The sequence below is a fragment of the Plectropomus leopardus genome, chromosome 22 (assembly GCF_008729295.1).
Source record: "Plectropomus leopardus isolate mb chromosome 22, YSFRI_Pleo_2.0, whole genome shotgun sequence".
Classification (NCBI taxonomy): Eukaryota; Metazoa; Chordata; class Actinopteri; order Perciformes; family Serranidae; genus Plectropomus; species Plectropomus leopardus.
In genome coordinates, this window is record NC_056484.1 from 20385921 (window position 1) to 20403276 (window position 17356).

General features: G+C 40.0%; 2 protein-coding genes across 4 annotated transcripts in view; one reads left to right on the plus strand and one right to left on the minus strand.

Moving 5' to 3' along the window:
* The first annotated feature begins 239 nt into the window (after nt 1-239).
* csrp2 (cysteine and glycine-rich protein 2) lies at nt 240-13807 on the plus strand. Of its 3 annotated transcripts, none has more exons than XM_042511057.1 (7): nt 240-357; nt 1904-1981; nt 3766-3888; nt 5642-5810; nt 8502-8631; nt 11670-11763; nt 13594-13807. In XM_042511057.1, the coding sequence occupies exons 3-7, from the start codon at nt 3777-3779 to the stop codon at nt 13668-13670; spliced, it is 582 nt and encodes a 193-aa protein (XP_042366991.1). In that variant the 5' UTR covers nt 240-357; nt 1904-1981; nt 3766-3776; the 3' UTR covers nt 13671-13807. The 3 variants fall into 3 exon arrangements, with proteins under 3 accessions (XP_042366991.1, XP_042366992.1, XP_042366990.1); XM_042511058.1 differs by having other exon boundaries at nt 1907-1981; XM_042511056.1 differs by lacking the exon at nt 1904-1981.
* Nucleotides 13808-15242: 1435 nt separating this feature from the next.
* The window catches only part of zdhhc17 (zinc finger DHHC-type palmitoyltransferase 17), a 35591-nt gene continuing 33477 nt past the window's right edge, over nt 15243-17356 (minus strand). Inside the window, exons 16-17 of the mRNA XM_042511055.1 lie at nt 17152-17246; nt 15243-16665 (exon numbers count right to left, since the gene is read on the minus strand). Of these exons, the coding sequence (XP_042366989.1) occupies nt 16527-16665; nt 17152-17246 (234 nt within the window). The 3' untranslated portion in view covers nt 15243-16526. The remainder of the gene's footprint in view (nt 16666-17151; nt 17247-17356) is intronic.

Sequence of the window (17356 nt, forward strand, 5' to 3'; positions counted from 1 at the left end):
TAATTGAATTAGTTTATTTTGGCTGTCCAAAAGTACTGTGGTCGACTGCGGTATTTTTACATACACATCCTTATTTTCCCATGAGTATGTGAGCGCAGCAATGATTCATGCTCCTCCGTTTAACGTCATTCATAATTTCTGACAGCACCTGAAGGCAGCAGTGTTGAGTTCACGCCCCCTGACAGTCCTCCCTCCTCTGGGCAGTAAATATGTGGAGTATGTTGCGCTGAGCAGTCAGTGTAGTAAAGTCCGCAGCTGAGGAGCGACAAAACTGTCTGGATACACCGTGAACACAGCTGGACAAAAGCCAGGTCTGCATCCACACTTCACCTGCTTTTTGAACAAATCTACGTTGAGGTAACTCCCTTTTTAAACACATTTTTGCTAAAAAATCAATGCAATAGACTTTTATATGTAACGTCACTTAACGTATTTAATTTGTTAGTTGGAGAGCAAGTTAGTGTTTCTTATAACATAACGTTGTATAACGTAACTGACGTCAATTTTAGAGCACTTTTTACGTAATTTATTGCGTTTTATGATTTTTTTCACTTTTGCAATGCCTAACGTTAACTAATTGTCTTAGTCACTTTAATAATTTGGATAAACTTTTATTTTTGGCATTTATAGCAGTTAAAAATATACCAGTTAAAAACTCAGAAAATAAATAGGCTAACATGTTAAACAGTAATGGTAACTAAGAAATAAACTGGTAAAGTCAGGGGGGAAAAAAGCTAGCCTATTATTATCATTATTATTATTATTATGACAATAATTTACAACTTGAGTAAACAGAATAGCAGCACATATCAATCAAATATGGCAAAAATCAGTCAAACAAACATATATGGCATAAAATAACAAATATATAACATATGCAAACTATAATATACAAGCTAGCTAAAACAAAACAAAACAATAAATGAGATTTTTTTTAAGAGATTCAAAAGAGATTCATGTTCGCCTCAATAAAATTTTATTTCCATTGCTATATTACGTCAGTAATAATAGGTTAACGCTGCTTTGTGGTTGTTGGTTGTGTTGTTTTTTTGTTTGTGATTTTATATAATAGTGTGTTGAAATGTACACTAAAGGTCCCATATCCCATTTTCAGATTCATTTATAATTTGGGGTTTCTACCAGAACATGTTTATATGCTTTAATTTTCAGAAAACACATTATTTTTCTCTTACGGTTTGCCTTAAAATACCTGTGATTACCCTCTCTCTGAAATGCTCTGTTTTTCACATACAGTGAAAAACATTTTAAGAGAAAATACAAAGGGATCCATGTAGAAAGTTTATGTTTAAGTTTGAAACTTCTTTTCAATTTTGTAGCCTATTGTTGGGACATCACAAATTTATGGGAATCCCTGCAGCTTGTGTAAAGGGACAGTTTCTCTATATATGTCTATATATAAAATACTTTTACGTTATTTATATAGCACTTATAACTGTTTTATATGAAAAAAGACAAGAAAATTTGACTTTTTAAAGTATGGGAAACACTTAGTCCAGCTGCTATTATTGGTTTCAAGATGGTTTCAAAGGTCATAGAAGTTACAATGTGTTTTTAGTAGTATTCTGAAAATTATGTAAAATGTGCCAGAAAAAAAAAAAAGACTTTAATTAGAAATCTAATTTAAGTTTGTTTAATGGCAGTAACGTAATCCAGATTTTCTGAAAGTTTCGCTTCATCACCTATGCTTCAGTTCAGAGTTCAGCAATAATAACATTTCATTAGTCTTGGTTCAGTGGAACATTTTAATGCCCAGCAATGATCTCAGAGCTGGTTCGGATTCTTTTCTGGGTACAAACACTGAATGCTCAATGAAATTTGCCAAATTTAATGACGCTGAACAGCTATTACTGCTGAACTCTGAACCTTTGACTGCTGTTTCTAGCAGATCAGCCCACTTGTTGGTCTGTACACTCCAACACCGACCTTCTCATCACACCCAACCCCTGAGGGAACTTGAAAGGTAATGTTTGTGGTCTTTTGATCCCGTCATGCTCGGGCCTGCTCGACAGTCTCTAATCCAACTGGGAGGAGGATTTAGCAACTGACAAGATTAATAGTTTCCTTTGCTTTATGTTTTCTTTTCAATTAATTTAAAAATAACAGTGTTTTTACTTTTAGTCTCCCAAGTATGATATCACAGCAGACTTGCTTTGACGAAGAGAGTCTTAAAATGTTAAATTTGTCCCTTATGAAACCTTATTGACGCCTTCTTGACATGTTTTTAAAGGGGAGTGAATCTGTAATTAGACAAATGCACATGTGAGTCAGGGAGTGACTGGGTGCATCATGTGGGCTCTGTGTGGTAACAACAGTGTTTACTTCACACTCCTTTGCTGTTTGTATCCTGCATTCATGCCCCATCAGAAAACAAAAGACCTAAGGAACGGCCCCCCGAAACATTCCTTTGGGTATTAGACTGCCCTGTTGTTTAGGCCCACCTCTTTGCATTGTCTTTTTTTCCAGGTTGGCAGGGGTGGCCTGGAGCAGTTGTTTTTAATATAGCCATATGAAACATTAGAAATGCAGCAATACAGGTTCTCAGAGGGAGATGTGGTTACCACAATTGAACAAGCAACTGTGTGCCTTAAAGGTCTAGAGAATAAGATTCAGGGGTATTTAGTGGTATATAGCGGCGAGGATTGCAGATTACAACCAGCTGAAGCTTCTCCTGGTTAAAATTCCTTCAATGTTCATTGATCAGGAGGTTTTTACCGGAAGCCAAATTATCAGCAGAGGTCTCTTCCTCCTGATTAGAGCCAGTAAATACACTGAATGAAGCAGTTCACGTTACAAATGAGTGTTTTTACTACGTGGCTGGCATGTCGAAAAACAGGCTGCCAGCCTAGCACCTGGTAATCTGTGCTCTTATCTTTTCTACAATTACTTCAGATCCATATGTTAAGGAGGTTTTAACCGGGAGCCGACTTGTAAGTAGAGGTCTCTTCCTTTCCAAAACAAATGAACCTGATGATTTAAACCGGTAAAAATACTGAATTCAGCAGTTTCATGTTAAAACCTGTGTTTCTCCTATGTAGTTTGGCATGTTGGAAACCGGTAGCTAGCCTATCACCTTGTAATCTGTGTTCATCTTTTTTCTCCAATAACTTAAGATCCAGACGTTTAAGAGGTTTTAACTGGGAGCTAAATTATAGGCAGAGGTCTTTTTCTCTCCAAAACAAATGGACCTGGTGATTTAAATTGTTGGAAACTCTGAATCAAGCAGTTTTATGTTGAAATCAGTATTTGTCTTATGCTGTTTGGCATGTCAAAGATGGGCTGCTGGTGCGCCACCTGCTTGTCTGTGCTCACCTATTTTCTCGGATAACTTTAGATCCAGACGTTTAGGAGATTGTTACCAGGAGCTGAGTCATAATCAGAAGTCTAAAAAATAAACGCACATGGTGGTTTAAATTGATAAAAACAGTGAATATAGTAGTTCCGTGGTTAAAAAGATGGTGTTTTTCCAATGCTGCTTAACACGTAGGAGCTTCTAACTACAGTGGCCACATTGAAACATGAATTTCCCTATCTGACCACCACTGGAACAAGTGACATGCTTCTCTCAATCAGAAACTACAGTTTGTGCATTTGTGCAAAACATTTACCCTCAGTAACTAATCAGGTAATATGGTTATGGTGACAGTTTCACTCTGAACATTCCTTTGTGAATAAGAATAGAAAGACACAAAGTTACCCTGCCTCAGATGCTTCAGTCTCTCTTATCATCTCTGTCTTTCTTCTTAGAAACACACACGATGCCAAACTGGGGAGGAGGCAACAAGTGTGCAGCATGCCGTGGAACAGTTTACCACGCTGAGGAGGTGCAGTGTGACGGGAAGTGTTTCCACAAATGCTGTTTTCTTTGCAGTAAGTACAGCTGTAACACCGGGACTATTATCAAAATCAAAGGACCTATTAGTGTTTTTGCATGTTTAGATATAACATCAACATGCATTTCATTTTTTTTTTTTTTTTAAGAAAAGCTGTTTGACTGTTTAAGCTGTTATTATGTCCTCGGTTCAAACCGCAGAGATCTATGAAAGATCAGGAGACGGACTGGTAAACTCAGTTTCACCTCACCCCAGCTCATCAAAGGGAGCTCACCCTGACATTCCCCTCACTGGTCATCAGTTGTTGATTTCACGCCGCATTATGATCAGTTTGTTGGACGGGTGGGCGGCTTGTCCTGCTCCTGAACCGTCCTTGAAATGTCAGTGAGGATGTTCCAGCAAAGAGCTCGCACAGAGGCCGGCATTATGCAAACACTTTCATTTCGCTACTATCAAGAGACGACCAGTGCAATCTGAGCCACAAAAGATGAGTTTATTTTTTCCAGCGGCTCTCATACAAAGGCGGCTTTGTTTGACTCTCCCACGGAGGAGATGATGAGCAGGGGGGACATGGTGTCCTTGGCTCTTAGATGCTCTTTCCTCCAGTTTCTCTGTTTGACATTTTTTGACATTTAACACTTTTCATTTCTGTGTATGAAAGACAGCTATATACTGACAGAAATGTCACATATTTGCAAACAGAGTCTCATGTGACACTTTCACACACTTACTGGGGCTTTCTTTTAGATATGCTTATATTCTGTACCAGCAACAGTGCATGAAGATGAATGCGCTCACTGTAGTGCAGAGGAACTTCAAATACTCGTGATAAAAACTCTGAGAAACCGTAACAATTGCAACATAGATGCTAAAGAAAATATGAGGATTCAGAAGCGACTTGATAGGATATAGAGAAATCGTCTAACATGCTGGCAAAGCTTTCATTTTGAAAGCATTACAAGATCAGAGAGACATGAGTGGAGACATTTTTTCAGGCAGTTGTGTGAAATCTTAAACCAGAAGCAAACCTTCACAGTGTGAGAAGAATTCAGATAATCCCAACAGTCAGTGTGCAGTTCTTAGCCACTGAAGTGCTTTTTTCCTTTAAACAATACATTCTTTACTATGCACAAACCTGCCAAAAACTGAATTCTCCAACAGCTACTGAAGAGTTTCAAACAGAAGAATCCCATATTGACATCAGACAAAACTAGTTAGGATGAAAATCTGGATAAGAATGGATATTAAATGTTCAAATGTGAATACTTGTAACCTGAAGATCCCACAAGTTCCACTGTCCATACACATTTTGCTTCAACTACTTTCAGTGCTACCACTTAAACAGACATCTTTCATTTTTCTTCACTTAAACTGGTACTAGTTTCTTTCAAGGTTTCCACTTTAACTGACCTATTTTAGCTCACACTTCAGCTGACATTTCAACCTTTTTTATTTCGTGACATTCAATTGAATCTTCTTAAATCTTAACAGACACTTCCACTCCATTCAGTTCTTACACATAAGCTGAAACATCAGCCCTGTAAGTTTTAGTGCCACTTCAACTTATTTCAGTATTGCATGTATTTCAAAATTTTCAGCAGCAATCACACTTTAATTTAGATTTTCCTATATAAATATTAATTTTACAGCATTGTTACATTTCTGCCTAAAACCAAGACTTTACAGAGCATTTTAACCACACCCTGATCACATGACTATGTTGTATTTCTTTGTCAGGTGCACAATGATACCATTCCACATGATGTAACTGTCTCTCTCTGTGTCCTCAGTGGTCTGCAGGAAGGGCTTAGACAGCACCACACTTGCCAGTCACGGTCAGGAGATCTACTGCAAGTCATGCTACGGGAAGAAGTACGGCCCCAAAGGCTACGGATACGGCCAGGGAGCGGGCGCGCTCAACATGGACAGAGGAGAGCGGCTGGGAATCAAACACGAAGAGTAAGCTGGGCTGCTGATTATGATAAGATCAAGATGATTATTTCAGCTAAAATGGAACCAAAGTTATTTGCTAAATTATACCATGTGGTTACAAGTCATATGTTTTAAATGGTGTTACACGGCATTGGGTAGTATGCAGTCATGCAATCTATCATTACTGTGTATGCTGTTGCTCGCAGTTTTATTGTGCTGTTTGTTGCTTGCTCTGCACCATCAGAGCTGTGTTGTCATCCACTCCTGCTCTGCTGTCTCTCCATCTGGTGGGATTACAAAAAGCTATTTAAGATGTCCAAATTTGGATACAATTTTACGGTAAAAGCCCCACAGTGCTGCCTGTAATTATGGCATTTTTAAATTTAACCCTGTTTTGCAATTTTATAGATTCAATCTAAAACAAATGACATCTTGAAATGTCCGAATAAAGGATCATTCATCAGACATAATTGGGCAAGAGCTTGCCAAGAGGTTGACAAGGTCAGTGAGTTGAGCGGCACACTGTGTGTAATGATGTTTATCGGTTGTGGCTGCTGACTCTGACAGTGCTCTTGTCCACAAACAACATGCATTTACTGTGCCAAACTTATAGAAATAGAGATATACACTAAAGAAAAGGTACTTCACATAAAACCATGAATGCCAACTACAGACATGGATAAAATGCCTGAAAAAAGGATCTTATTGCCCCTATTGCTCTTGACTTGTTATAGCAGCTTTCTAACTTAACCAGTAAACAGCATGAACGTGAGCGAGTGGAAATTGCTCAGTGAGTGGGTAAATAGCTGTAAGAGCTACTACTGGGTGGTCGAGTTATAAAAGAGATTGTACAGTAATTAAGATTTTTTATTCTTAAACAAGGCAAGGTCGAAATTGTCTATGAAACCGTTGCTCCTGCTCTACCCCTCATCCCTTTCTGTTTCTTACTGCCTGAACCACACTATTTTTGAGAGAGTAAAGACACCTCGATGGGAATATTGGCATATAGTCTGCCTTTTTATCAAATCCAGCTTGGGTGCAGCAGATCACAGCTGCTTTGGTGAACGTTGCAGATCCAAGTAAAGAAAAGTCAAAGCTGGCGTTTGAAATTCTGAGTAATGATCTAAGAAGTTTAATACATCATCTAATCGGTCGGATTCATTGTCTTCTGGGCGCTCATACTGCAAAATGACTTCCACTTCTGAGATCTGAATAGAATGTTAGCCTCTGTATCCTCATACACGTGGACCCACATTTACAAAATGAACTTACAACAGAAAACTGGAACTATGATCATTTCTGCGCAAAGCTCTGCATTTATCAACACTGATGTGAGCGGAGGCGAATATCAAATCAGGTCTCAACTCATGTATGCAAATATGAATCTACGTGGACTGGTGGTCGTGCAGCATAGTAAATATGGCTGAGTCAGCAAATTGATATTAGATAATATTGTGACTGGCATTCAAGTATTATCCAGACACATTTTAGTCACTTAAAAAATGTATATCCTGTGAAAAAAAATCTATTTTGAAAAAAGGCCTACATCGCTGCGGGCTCTCTATCACAGCTGGCTGTTGGCTGGCTCTGTGGGGCTGGCTCTGTGGGGCTGGCTCTGTGGGGCTGGCTCTGTGGGGCTGGCTCTATGGGGCTGGCTCTATGGGGCTGGCTTCATGCTGACCAAAGCCAGAACACCACTGGTTCCCGGCTCCATGGTTCCCATCTGAAACTTTTTAATTCCTCCATGACAACAGCCGTGGCTGGACGCATTAGGTTCTCAGGTTGTCCGTCTGTCTCATTCTTGTGGGGACATCAGTGTCTCCATTTCTAGCTCGAAGATGTTTCTTGTCTTGGCCCTATTACTCCTCTCTATGTCGTAAAGCTACGTCTCAAAGCCAGGCCTCTTAACTGAGAATATATTAGGGATATTTAAAGACAACACCTGATCACTCCTGTGCTGGGATTGGTGACATAAGAACACTTGTGAACCCCATCCTCAGGTGATTTCTGCACTCAGATCTGCAGTTGATTAAAAAAGGCCATGATGTGTAAACGACATAAAAACAAACAGGAAAACACAAACCCACACACACTTATCCTGAATGTTTACTCCTGCCTCAGACGTCAGGTGACAACTGTTATGAAAGAAGTTATTACGTAACCCAGCAGGATCCGGCCTCCCACCCCCTCTCTCTGTCCTCTGCCACAAAGGGCTTCATTCAAGGGCCACTGGGGCTGGCAGTCACCCTTCGATAAGCTCCGCTGCAGGGCCCCCAGGGCACCCTGCTCTCCCTCCCACCACTGGCTGAGGACAGAGAGAGAGTTAATAGAGGAGAAGGGTCTGCCAGGTTTATTTCTAGTCTTTTTGTCTATTAAAATGTTATTGTAGGCATTTATAAAGTTGTCTTGACAGATATGAATAGATTTAAGAATGAATGTTTAACTGATCCACAACCAAGGTATTTATTATTGCAGATGTTAATGTTTTGGGCTATGTTTGGGTCACCTTTAGTAAATGAGTAAATGTTTTTTCAAGAGAAGAGGAGGTTTGGGTGCAAAAAAAGTTTCAGTTTCATTACAAAATCAATTTTTACGAAGTTTTAAACAAAGATTTTCTATTACACTCATGACAAGTCTTATTGAGATTTTACCTATACTAAAAGATGGTAATTTCTGAAAATAATATGCCATGTGCTTTATGTGTTTTTTCCCCACCAGGACACACACTCACAAACCGACCACCAACCCAAACCCCTCCAAATATGCCCAGAAGTTTGGCGGTTCAGAGAAATGTTCCCGGTGTGGAGACTCGGTGTACGCGGCTGAGAAGGTCATGGGGGCAGGCAAGGTGAGAGTTTCATCTAAAGCGTCTCCTTGCATTTACACCATAGACACAAGGTGTCATACTGCATGTTTAATCTGACCACTTTATCCAAAACCTGAAGATATTTACCACTGTAAGAAGGACGAATTTAACTCACTTACTGAAAAAGCCACTATCATGTTCATTTTCAGGTTCATACTTGTATTTAAGGTTTCTATGAGAACATTTTTACATGCTTTAATGGTCAAAAACACTTTATTTTCCTCATACAGTCTGTGCAGGAACACCTGTATTCACCCTCTGTCCGAAACACTGTTTAGCACTTGTCTCTCTCTTAGTTTTGTTATTTAATAAAGATTTAAGCAATAAAAATCGAGTATCAAAATTGTTAATGAATAATTTGACAGTTAAGAAAATGGTCATTACCATTTCAGCGTTACACAAACAGGGATCATGATTTATCTGCAGTGGTGGAATGTCACTAAGTACATTTGTTCAAGTACTGACATAGAAAGTACAAATTTGAGGTACTTTCTATGTCACTAAATTTATCTGACAGCTTTAGTTACTTTACAAATAAAGATATTTGCAAAAAACAACATGAGAAAAGTTTATAAAATATGATGTTTTGTTATAAATAAAATTACCAAAAAGTTTACACGAGTACAGCTGAAATGATAAGTTGATTAATCAATTAGCCATTTAATAGAAAATGAATTGTCAACTATTTTCTATTCTACATTATTGTCAACATTTAAGTCTTTTTTTTTAAATTATAATAATTTTTTTTGCATTGGGTACTTTTACTTTGAATATTTTAAGGAAACTATCATTTTTCATATTATATTTACTGACTTACATTTTCTGTATTATACTTACTTTTACTAAAAGATCATTTTCAGTGCAGGACTTTTAACTTGTAACAGAGTATTTTCACAGTGTGGTATTAGTACTTGTACTTAAGTAAAGGAACTGCACATTTCTTCCACTACTGTTTATCTATATATCTAACTGATAATTACGACAAAAAGATGTGTCTGCAGAGTGAAACACACTTTGAATTCAATATGCATCATCAGGCTTATAAATTGAGGCATCTGCCAAGATATAAGCCATTTTACTGTCAGAGCCAAGTTGTGAAAATGATGACTTGGCTGTGCCTGGAAATCTGATCTCATACCACAGACTTTAGGAATGTGCTTCTGCAACCCTGCTCTAGTATTTCTTATTCACGCTAATGACAAATCTCCCTGTGTTTCACAGAATTACAGCTGCAGTGTGAACTTTACAGGGTTATATTGACCTCTCAAATGTGTGGTGTGTATTCAGCTTTCAGAACAATCATTAAATACAGTTTTAGCATGAACAGCCTCCAGCAGAAATGAAACCTCTAACCCGAGCAGCTCCTTCAACTTCAAATGACCGCATTCTAACATCACAACCTACGAGGGTAAAACTTGTTTGACTGGATTGAACGCACATGGTTTTTTAAGTGCTCAACCACACGCAGGAGGTTTCTCCTAATGAGAGAACACTGATCCTGTTTTTCTTACCGAAGCCATTCTGTAGAGTTTGGAGCTTCCTAACAGCTGGTGTTAATCGTGCGAGGCTGTCGGACTTTAGGGTTGCGGCAGATGTTAGCGACATAGATTTACAGTAGATGAAGTCACACTCTGGAGACGTATCAGCAGGATGTGTTTTTCTGACAAGTTGTTCGGATGAGAACTTGTCCACAGAGGAGCAAAGATTTGTCTTCTGTTTCCTCTGAAAGTGGGAGTGAAGCGTCTCCTGACCCCAATCACATGCAGATTCACACATCATGAGCTGTTTTATAGCGGGTGATATCATCGGGCGGAGAGCTGTTAATGTGTTTCCTAATGGGAGGAAATCTATCAGGCTCTACACACTGGTTTTAAGCATGATTTGTAATTTTCTGAGTAATGAAGACATTGAAAAAGCCCGCAGGCTGTGGGAGCTGCTTTGATGGGATCTGATGAAGGAAATGACGACATAAGCTACAAGAAACATCTGTTATATTATCTGTTAATATCAGCAAACAGTCATTTTTATGCCTCTAAAGGTTGTCCATCCCATTCTGGTGAACCCAATATCTCGAGAACGCCATAAGGGAATTTTCTAAATTTGGCACAAACCTTACTTTGAGTCAACCATGTAGCATTTAGATTTTGGTAGTCATAGATCAAAGTTAAAAGTCACCGTGACCTTGTCTGTCTCATTCTTGTGTATGCAGTAAGAACCTTGACGATTTTGTTTTTTTTTTTAAATTAGGCACAAACGTCCACATGGATCAGTGAACCGATAAGAATTTTGAGGTCTAAGGTGAAGGTCTAGGTGACCTTGCATCAGTCTCATTGTCATTAATGCTCACAACCACCTTGAGGCAATCACTTCAAAATTTGGCACAAACATCCATTTTGAGTCACGGATAAACTGTTGAGAATTTGGTGGTCACCGTGACCCATATGGGGCATTCTTGTGAACACAATATCTCCAGAACACCTTTAGGAAATTTCTTCTAATTTGGCACAAAGGTCCACTTGGACTGTTTTGAATTTGGTGGTCAAATGTCACTGTGACCTCACAAAATATGATTTTGGCCATAACTCAAGAATTTAAATGCTAATTATGATAAAATTTCATACAAATGTCCTATACTATCTAATGATGAAGTGCTGTCAATTTATATCCAAAAGGTCAAAGGTCAGCTTCACTGTGACATCATGATGTTCTGCAAAAACACTCTTTTGGCCATTACTCAACATGGTTTCTCAGGAACAGTAGGGGAGACATTTGGTCTGATACTGAACAGGTGACACTAATCTTGACCCTGAAACTGGGCTGATTGTATAGATCTGTGCTGCAGGGGGGGACTTCTGTGTTTTCACAGACATGGATGTAAACTGTAACTGCAACTTGACTGGTCCGCAGAGGCATACAACTGCGAGGCACTAGTTCTAGTTTTTGTCCGACAAATTAAGGTAGATTTTGCATAGAAGTAGTTCCCACTTTAGGTTTAAAAAAATCCCTCTTTCTCTTCATAGCCATGGCATAAGAACTGCTTCCGCTGTGCAAAATGTGGTAAGAGCCTGGAGTCGACCACTCAGACTGAGAAAGACGGAGAAATCTACTGCAAAGGTGAGATGAAACAAAAATATGTGTAGCATTTTAGTACTGCATTACAACTGATGGTTTCTGTTGAATTCCTGATGGATTACTGTCATTACTAAGCTTTCTTTTTTGGAATAACACAAGGTGAAATCACATTTCTGCTAGCCAACACATGTATCCACAGAGCAAGAATAGAATAAATCCAGCATGCAACGCTCTGATAGCAACATTAGGAATCTGATCCAGAAGGATCCAGCAGCAACACATTCACCCACTTAAACATCCATTAACCCTTAGGGACTGTTTGGCCCATTTAAGCACTTTTCATTTTTTGATAATTGTGGCTGCTGAATAAAGTTGAGCAAGATTGTGTTTGGTTTTTTTTGTCTTTGAATTTCCAGTTCAGCTCCTACATTAACTCTCAAATACACCGTGTATACAAAACTGTTACATCCATACTGTTAAAACTGTTAGAAAAGCCAGAAAAGTGTTTCCATTGTAGTTTTGCAAAATGTGACTTTATTGAATCACCTCATGTGAGTGTAAAAACTTTTTTGCAATAAAAGGTTTTTTTTTTTTAATTGACGTGTTTCCACCAAACATATTTCATATTCACAATTTCAATTTGCGCAATTTGAGGGTTAATGGAAACCTGCCTACTCATGGAGAGTGTACAACTGTTGTGTACCTGCAGCTTTCTGCTTATTTTACCTGCAAAACCAAAGACATCCCAATCCCCCTTAACTGTACTTTGTGATTAGTTGCTAATTAGCAAATGTTGGCATGCTAACCTGCAAGGAAACCTTAAACTCTTGCTCCACAGATTTAAGGTTTCACAGCTTTATGCAACAAAGTCACAACTGACAGTTGATATGATTATATCAGCAAACACAGACCTGGATAGACTGACTGTTGTACTTACTATGGTCCCAGATGACGCATTTCCCATTTGGTGTGCTGGCTCTGCTGGATCCCGCTGGCCTTGTCAAGCTAACAGAGCTGCTTACTGTCCACTGTTCTTCAGTGGGCAGAAACATGTGCAGCGTGACCTCCACACTGAGTCCTCCCTCCTCTTCAGCACAATCAGATGGGATTATTCAGTTAAACACAAGACACAGAAACAGACATGAACACACAAAAAAAAAACAGACGTCAGCAGAAAGGATGTTTGCTGGATGTCATAATGAAACCTTGTACTGACGAGGAGGAATGTTGCATCTCAGGCTGAATCCCAAACAGGCCGGACTCTGCTGCTGCTGTTATCAGTCAGCGGTTATGAGACATCCTGACTCTCTCTGAGCAGCAGCTGGATATTGTTACTCTAATCATGAACATTTTGAGGAAGCATGTGGTCAGCAGAGCTGAGATTTGCAAACAGAATGCTGAAGATATCTCCAAACATTTTGTTTAAAACAAGGAGAGGTTTTCAGAGAATAAAAAAAAAGTCTGTAATCCTGCACCTCAGTGTTTGACCACAGCCTGAGGAGGGAGCTTATTTTTAAACATCACATGTAGATGTGAGATACACAGCTGTGTCTGGAAACACACTCACACACAGGTGCTTTCCATTCTGGCTGATTAGACATTTACTTTACCATGAAAGTCAGACACATTAAAACCTATGTTCCTCTCTCCTGGAGACCTTTACTGAAACAATTTAAATACATACAACATAATTTAATTATTTTTTTCAGAACTCTTTTTTAGTAAATCCATGACTTTTCCAAGCCTGGAAAATGTAATTCTGAAATTCCATGACTTTTCCAGGTTTTCCATTGTTTGTTATATAAGAATGCAGTTTTGAATCGATACAATCTGCAGCTTAATGTTCATTACTTCCTCTCTTTTCGTTCGCAGCATGTTACGCCAAGAACTTCGGGCCCAAAGGCTTTGGTTATGGCCAAGGAGCCGGCGCTCTGGTCCACGCTCAGTAACAGACCGACCAGACCGCTCACACAATCACACCTTTTCTACGTCTCTCTGTCCAACATGAATCAGCTTTTTTCTTGTGTTTTCTCTTTTATGTTGAAGTAGGACCTCCTGATACCAATAAAACCATGAACAAACACTAGTTCACATTTGACTGTATTTTATTATTAAAGCCATTAAAACTGAACCATGCCCATTATGTTTACATCTGAAGCGGAGATACAGTGATGTCTGAAGGTGGGCAGAGAGGCACTGGAGATGATTATGTGCTTTCACTTTTTTTTTTTAAATTTTATTTTATGATCCCACATGGTGAGGGTGAGAGAGAGGGGGGGGGGGGTCAGAACAGAGACTTTTTCGGGATGTTGGAAGAACTAGTGATTGAACTCATGTCCTGGATGAGCTGCTGCCCCAGAAAAACAAAAAGAGCATTGACCTCCTGTCGCTTTAAAAGCCATTATTAGAACACAAGTGGTTAGTTAATGATATGAAATGGTGACTTTTAAAAGCAAAAAGAGTCGCCGCCGTGTCGTCTTTGCGGGGCAGAAATGACATCAGTGGATGGTTTGCGAAAGATGTGGAATGATGACATAACTGTCCCCTTCTGGTGATGCAAACATGAGGCCCAAAAGTTTCCCCAGAGGCGTTTAATATAACCTCCCTCTATCCTTTAAACTATTGCATGATCACATTTCAGCTTTTTAGAAAACAAAACAAAAAAAAGAAAATTTGGCATCTGCCTTAGTTCTCTAGTGTCTTTGCTTTACAATTTGTACATCCAGTGGTATAACAAACCCAGCGATATATGACGTTTAAAAAAAAAAAAGGATGACTACAGAGTCCACAAGCATGGAACATTCAAATATATTACACACTTGCACAGGAGGGCCCGACGGAGAATCTGGCGACCTGAAAGAATCCACTAAACACACTGGATTTGAGAGAAAGAAACTATTGAAAAAAGAAGAACAGACAAATGAACATAAAGCAGAAAAGTACTTGCAAATACTTAACATTCACTATATACAGACAACGTGGCTTGCTGGGCTGTCACCATGTTGGGGGGGGGCGGGGGGGGGGGGGGGGGGGGGCACGGCGAGAGCCCAGCTGTCCCAAGCATCGTACATGCAGTGGAGTTTCGTAAGGTACTGAGGGGGTTAAAATGCCTATAGACAGCAGTGTCGGACATCACGAAAAGCTACAGTCATACACTTGGAGTATTGATTTTCCTCTTCTTTCAGTTGAAGAAATTTCCAATAATTAAAAAAAAAAAAAAAAAATTAAAAAATTAAAATAAAAATTCAGGAGCACCTTCGACTAACACTGACGGGAAAAAAAAAATACAGAGAAATATATTTATATACAGGTGCACATTCTTTACACTTCAGTCCATCCTGCTGCTGCTGACTGCTGGGGGGGGGGGGGGGTCCAGACAGGAAGTGATGGGAGCTGGCCATGTCTGATAGGCCCCTCCTTTTCGTCCTCCTCTCTGTAAACAATGGAAGCGTCGGTTGTGGAACGGCGCTGCTGGGCCCGTGTGTTCAGTAACAGCCAAAAAAACAACTAAACAAAAAATCAGTGCAATGTTGTAGGCAGACACAAAACAAATACAGCTTTCTGAGAGAAACACATGGAATGAACCTTTCTCGTAAACTCCTTCCGTCGCCTCCTTTTTCTTAGACTCTGCTGTGAATAAATACGCTCGCTGTACCTCTCTAAATAGAGTTTTATGTTCTCGGGCTTCCATGTCAAACTTGTTTCATAATTTTCTCATAAAAACCTACTCAGCTAAAATGATGTGACATGTAAAAATGATGGTGCTAGCTAGAACATACTTTATCTATAAATAGTTTTAAAATAAATATACCTGTATCACATTGTCTGTAGGATATTTTCAGTTGCGTCTGCAGTGGTCGCCGCTGAAGGAGTCCTTGTTCCTCCTGCGCTAAAACTGCACGCTAACTGTTTCTCGGGTTATTACTTTGACTTGGATATCTCCTAAAAATTTCACCTTGCAGCTTTATGTCCGCAGGTGAGACGTCGGGACTCCTCCAGCGGCTCTGCCTGAAACGCAATCCTCTGATAAGTTCAACTATGTTGGCAAGTCCTCATCAGCTCGACTCTAAATTCGTCACGGTGCAAAATCAAAAAGTTTAAAAAGACATTCCCTTATCTCTGTCATAATTAGAAATCATGGTTTGAAATAAAAAAAACTCCTTCAGCTTCAGCCACCACAGTTATTATACAGGAACAGCAGAGCTCCTGAACCAATCAAAAACAAAAAAAGTACATACAGGGCACATCAACAGGGACACCATAAATAAGGTTATAAAGGAGGGAGGGGAAAGAGCGATACTGCCACTTTAAGGCGCTGCTTTCTCCGCAGCGTCTCCGGTACAAACTATTATTTTGAAATTCCTCTCGTCCGTCGGCCTCTCTCCTCTCCGTTCGTGCCTGGCAGCAACGCACCGTCCAAAGGGCTCAGGAGAAGAGAGGAGGTGGAGGGGTGGGATAGCAGTGGAGGTACAGTAAACGAGTTTCATGTAGAATAGTAGTAGTAGTAATAGTAGTAAAGGTGGTGGTGAGGGTGGAGGGGGGGGTGTGGGTGTGGTGTTGCCCCGTAACAGCATGCTAGTCCTGGCTGATTTTTTTTTTTGAAAGTCTTTTGATCGGTGAGGGAGAGATGGTCCAAAAAAGCAAGCGCTCCCGAGAACAGTATCGCTCCAATGTGAACGCCAGGCAGGGGGGTGGGGGCGGGGGGAGGGGGATCCTTCCACTTCCACCGGGTGACGCTTAACTCCCCCCTGCTCCCTGCCACTCTTCTTTTTCTTCTTCTTCTTCTTCCTTGTCCCCTTTCTGCTCTACACCAGCTGGTAGCCCGAGCCAGACGTCTGGTCGTATTCTATTGTGTACTGCGTGGTCCAGTCCACCGCCACGGGCCGGATCAGACCGCAGCAGCGGATCTCGAAGAAATCTATGAGGTTTCTGATGCAGCCGTGGCTACAGAGAGACAAAGGCGTGAGTGACATCAGTGTGACGAAATGGGTCACAAACAATCATGCAGAAAAGAGAAGCGAAATCTTTCGTTGCTGTGAGAAAGCCATTACATGAGAGATATAAAACGTTATTTTCTACTGATTTACTGCAAAGACGGATGCTCTGAGTTTAATTTTTCATCTATGCATCTAATTCTTTACACCCAACCTGCAGCAATAATATGCAGCTGTAGCCTAAATATCAGTGCATTAGGATAAAACCTAAGTCTTGAGACCACAGAGAAAACACAGGCAACAATGGTCTGAAGGAGCCTTTTAGTTCCATGAAAAGTATTTCCTGAGTCTAAATGTCCCAGGAACTATTGGTGGAAACATGGCTTTTGGGGTTTTTTTTTAAACCTTTGAACCAATTCCTTAATCCTATTACTGAAACCCATCGCAATGATGAGCTTTAGCTCTCTTTAGGAAGTGAATGAGAAAGCTCACTTACTTGAAGGGGCTTTCGATGGACGTGGCTGTGACTTTAAAGTGCTTGTATCTCCGAGCGTTCATCCTCTCGTTGGTGGTGATTCCCAGAGCTGCGATCTGTGAGAGCGAAAAGCCAAGAGGTTAGCCAGCATCCTACACAGTAACACAAACATTAAGGTAAAGTTCAGGGTCAATCAATCTATGCTTCAGTACAGCTTGATAGTAAA

Coding starts and splice junctions, on each gene's coding strand:
- csrp2 (XM_042511057.1), top strand. CDS start 3,777: ATGCCAAACTGGGGAGGAGGCAACAAGTGTGCAGCATGCCGTGGAACA. Junction 8,632..11,669: donor AGGTCATGGGGGCAGGCAAG/GTGAGAGTTTCA, acceptor TTCTCTTCATAG/CCATGGCATAAGAACTGCTT. Junction 11,764..13,593: donor CGGAGAAATCTACTGCAAAG/GTGAGATGAAAC, acceptor TTTCGTTCGCAG/CATGTTACGCCAAGAACTTC.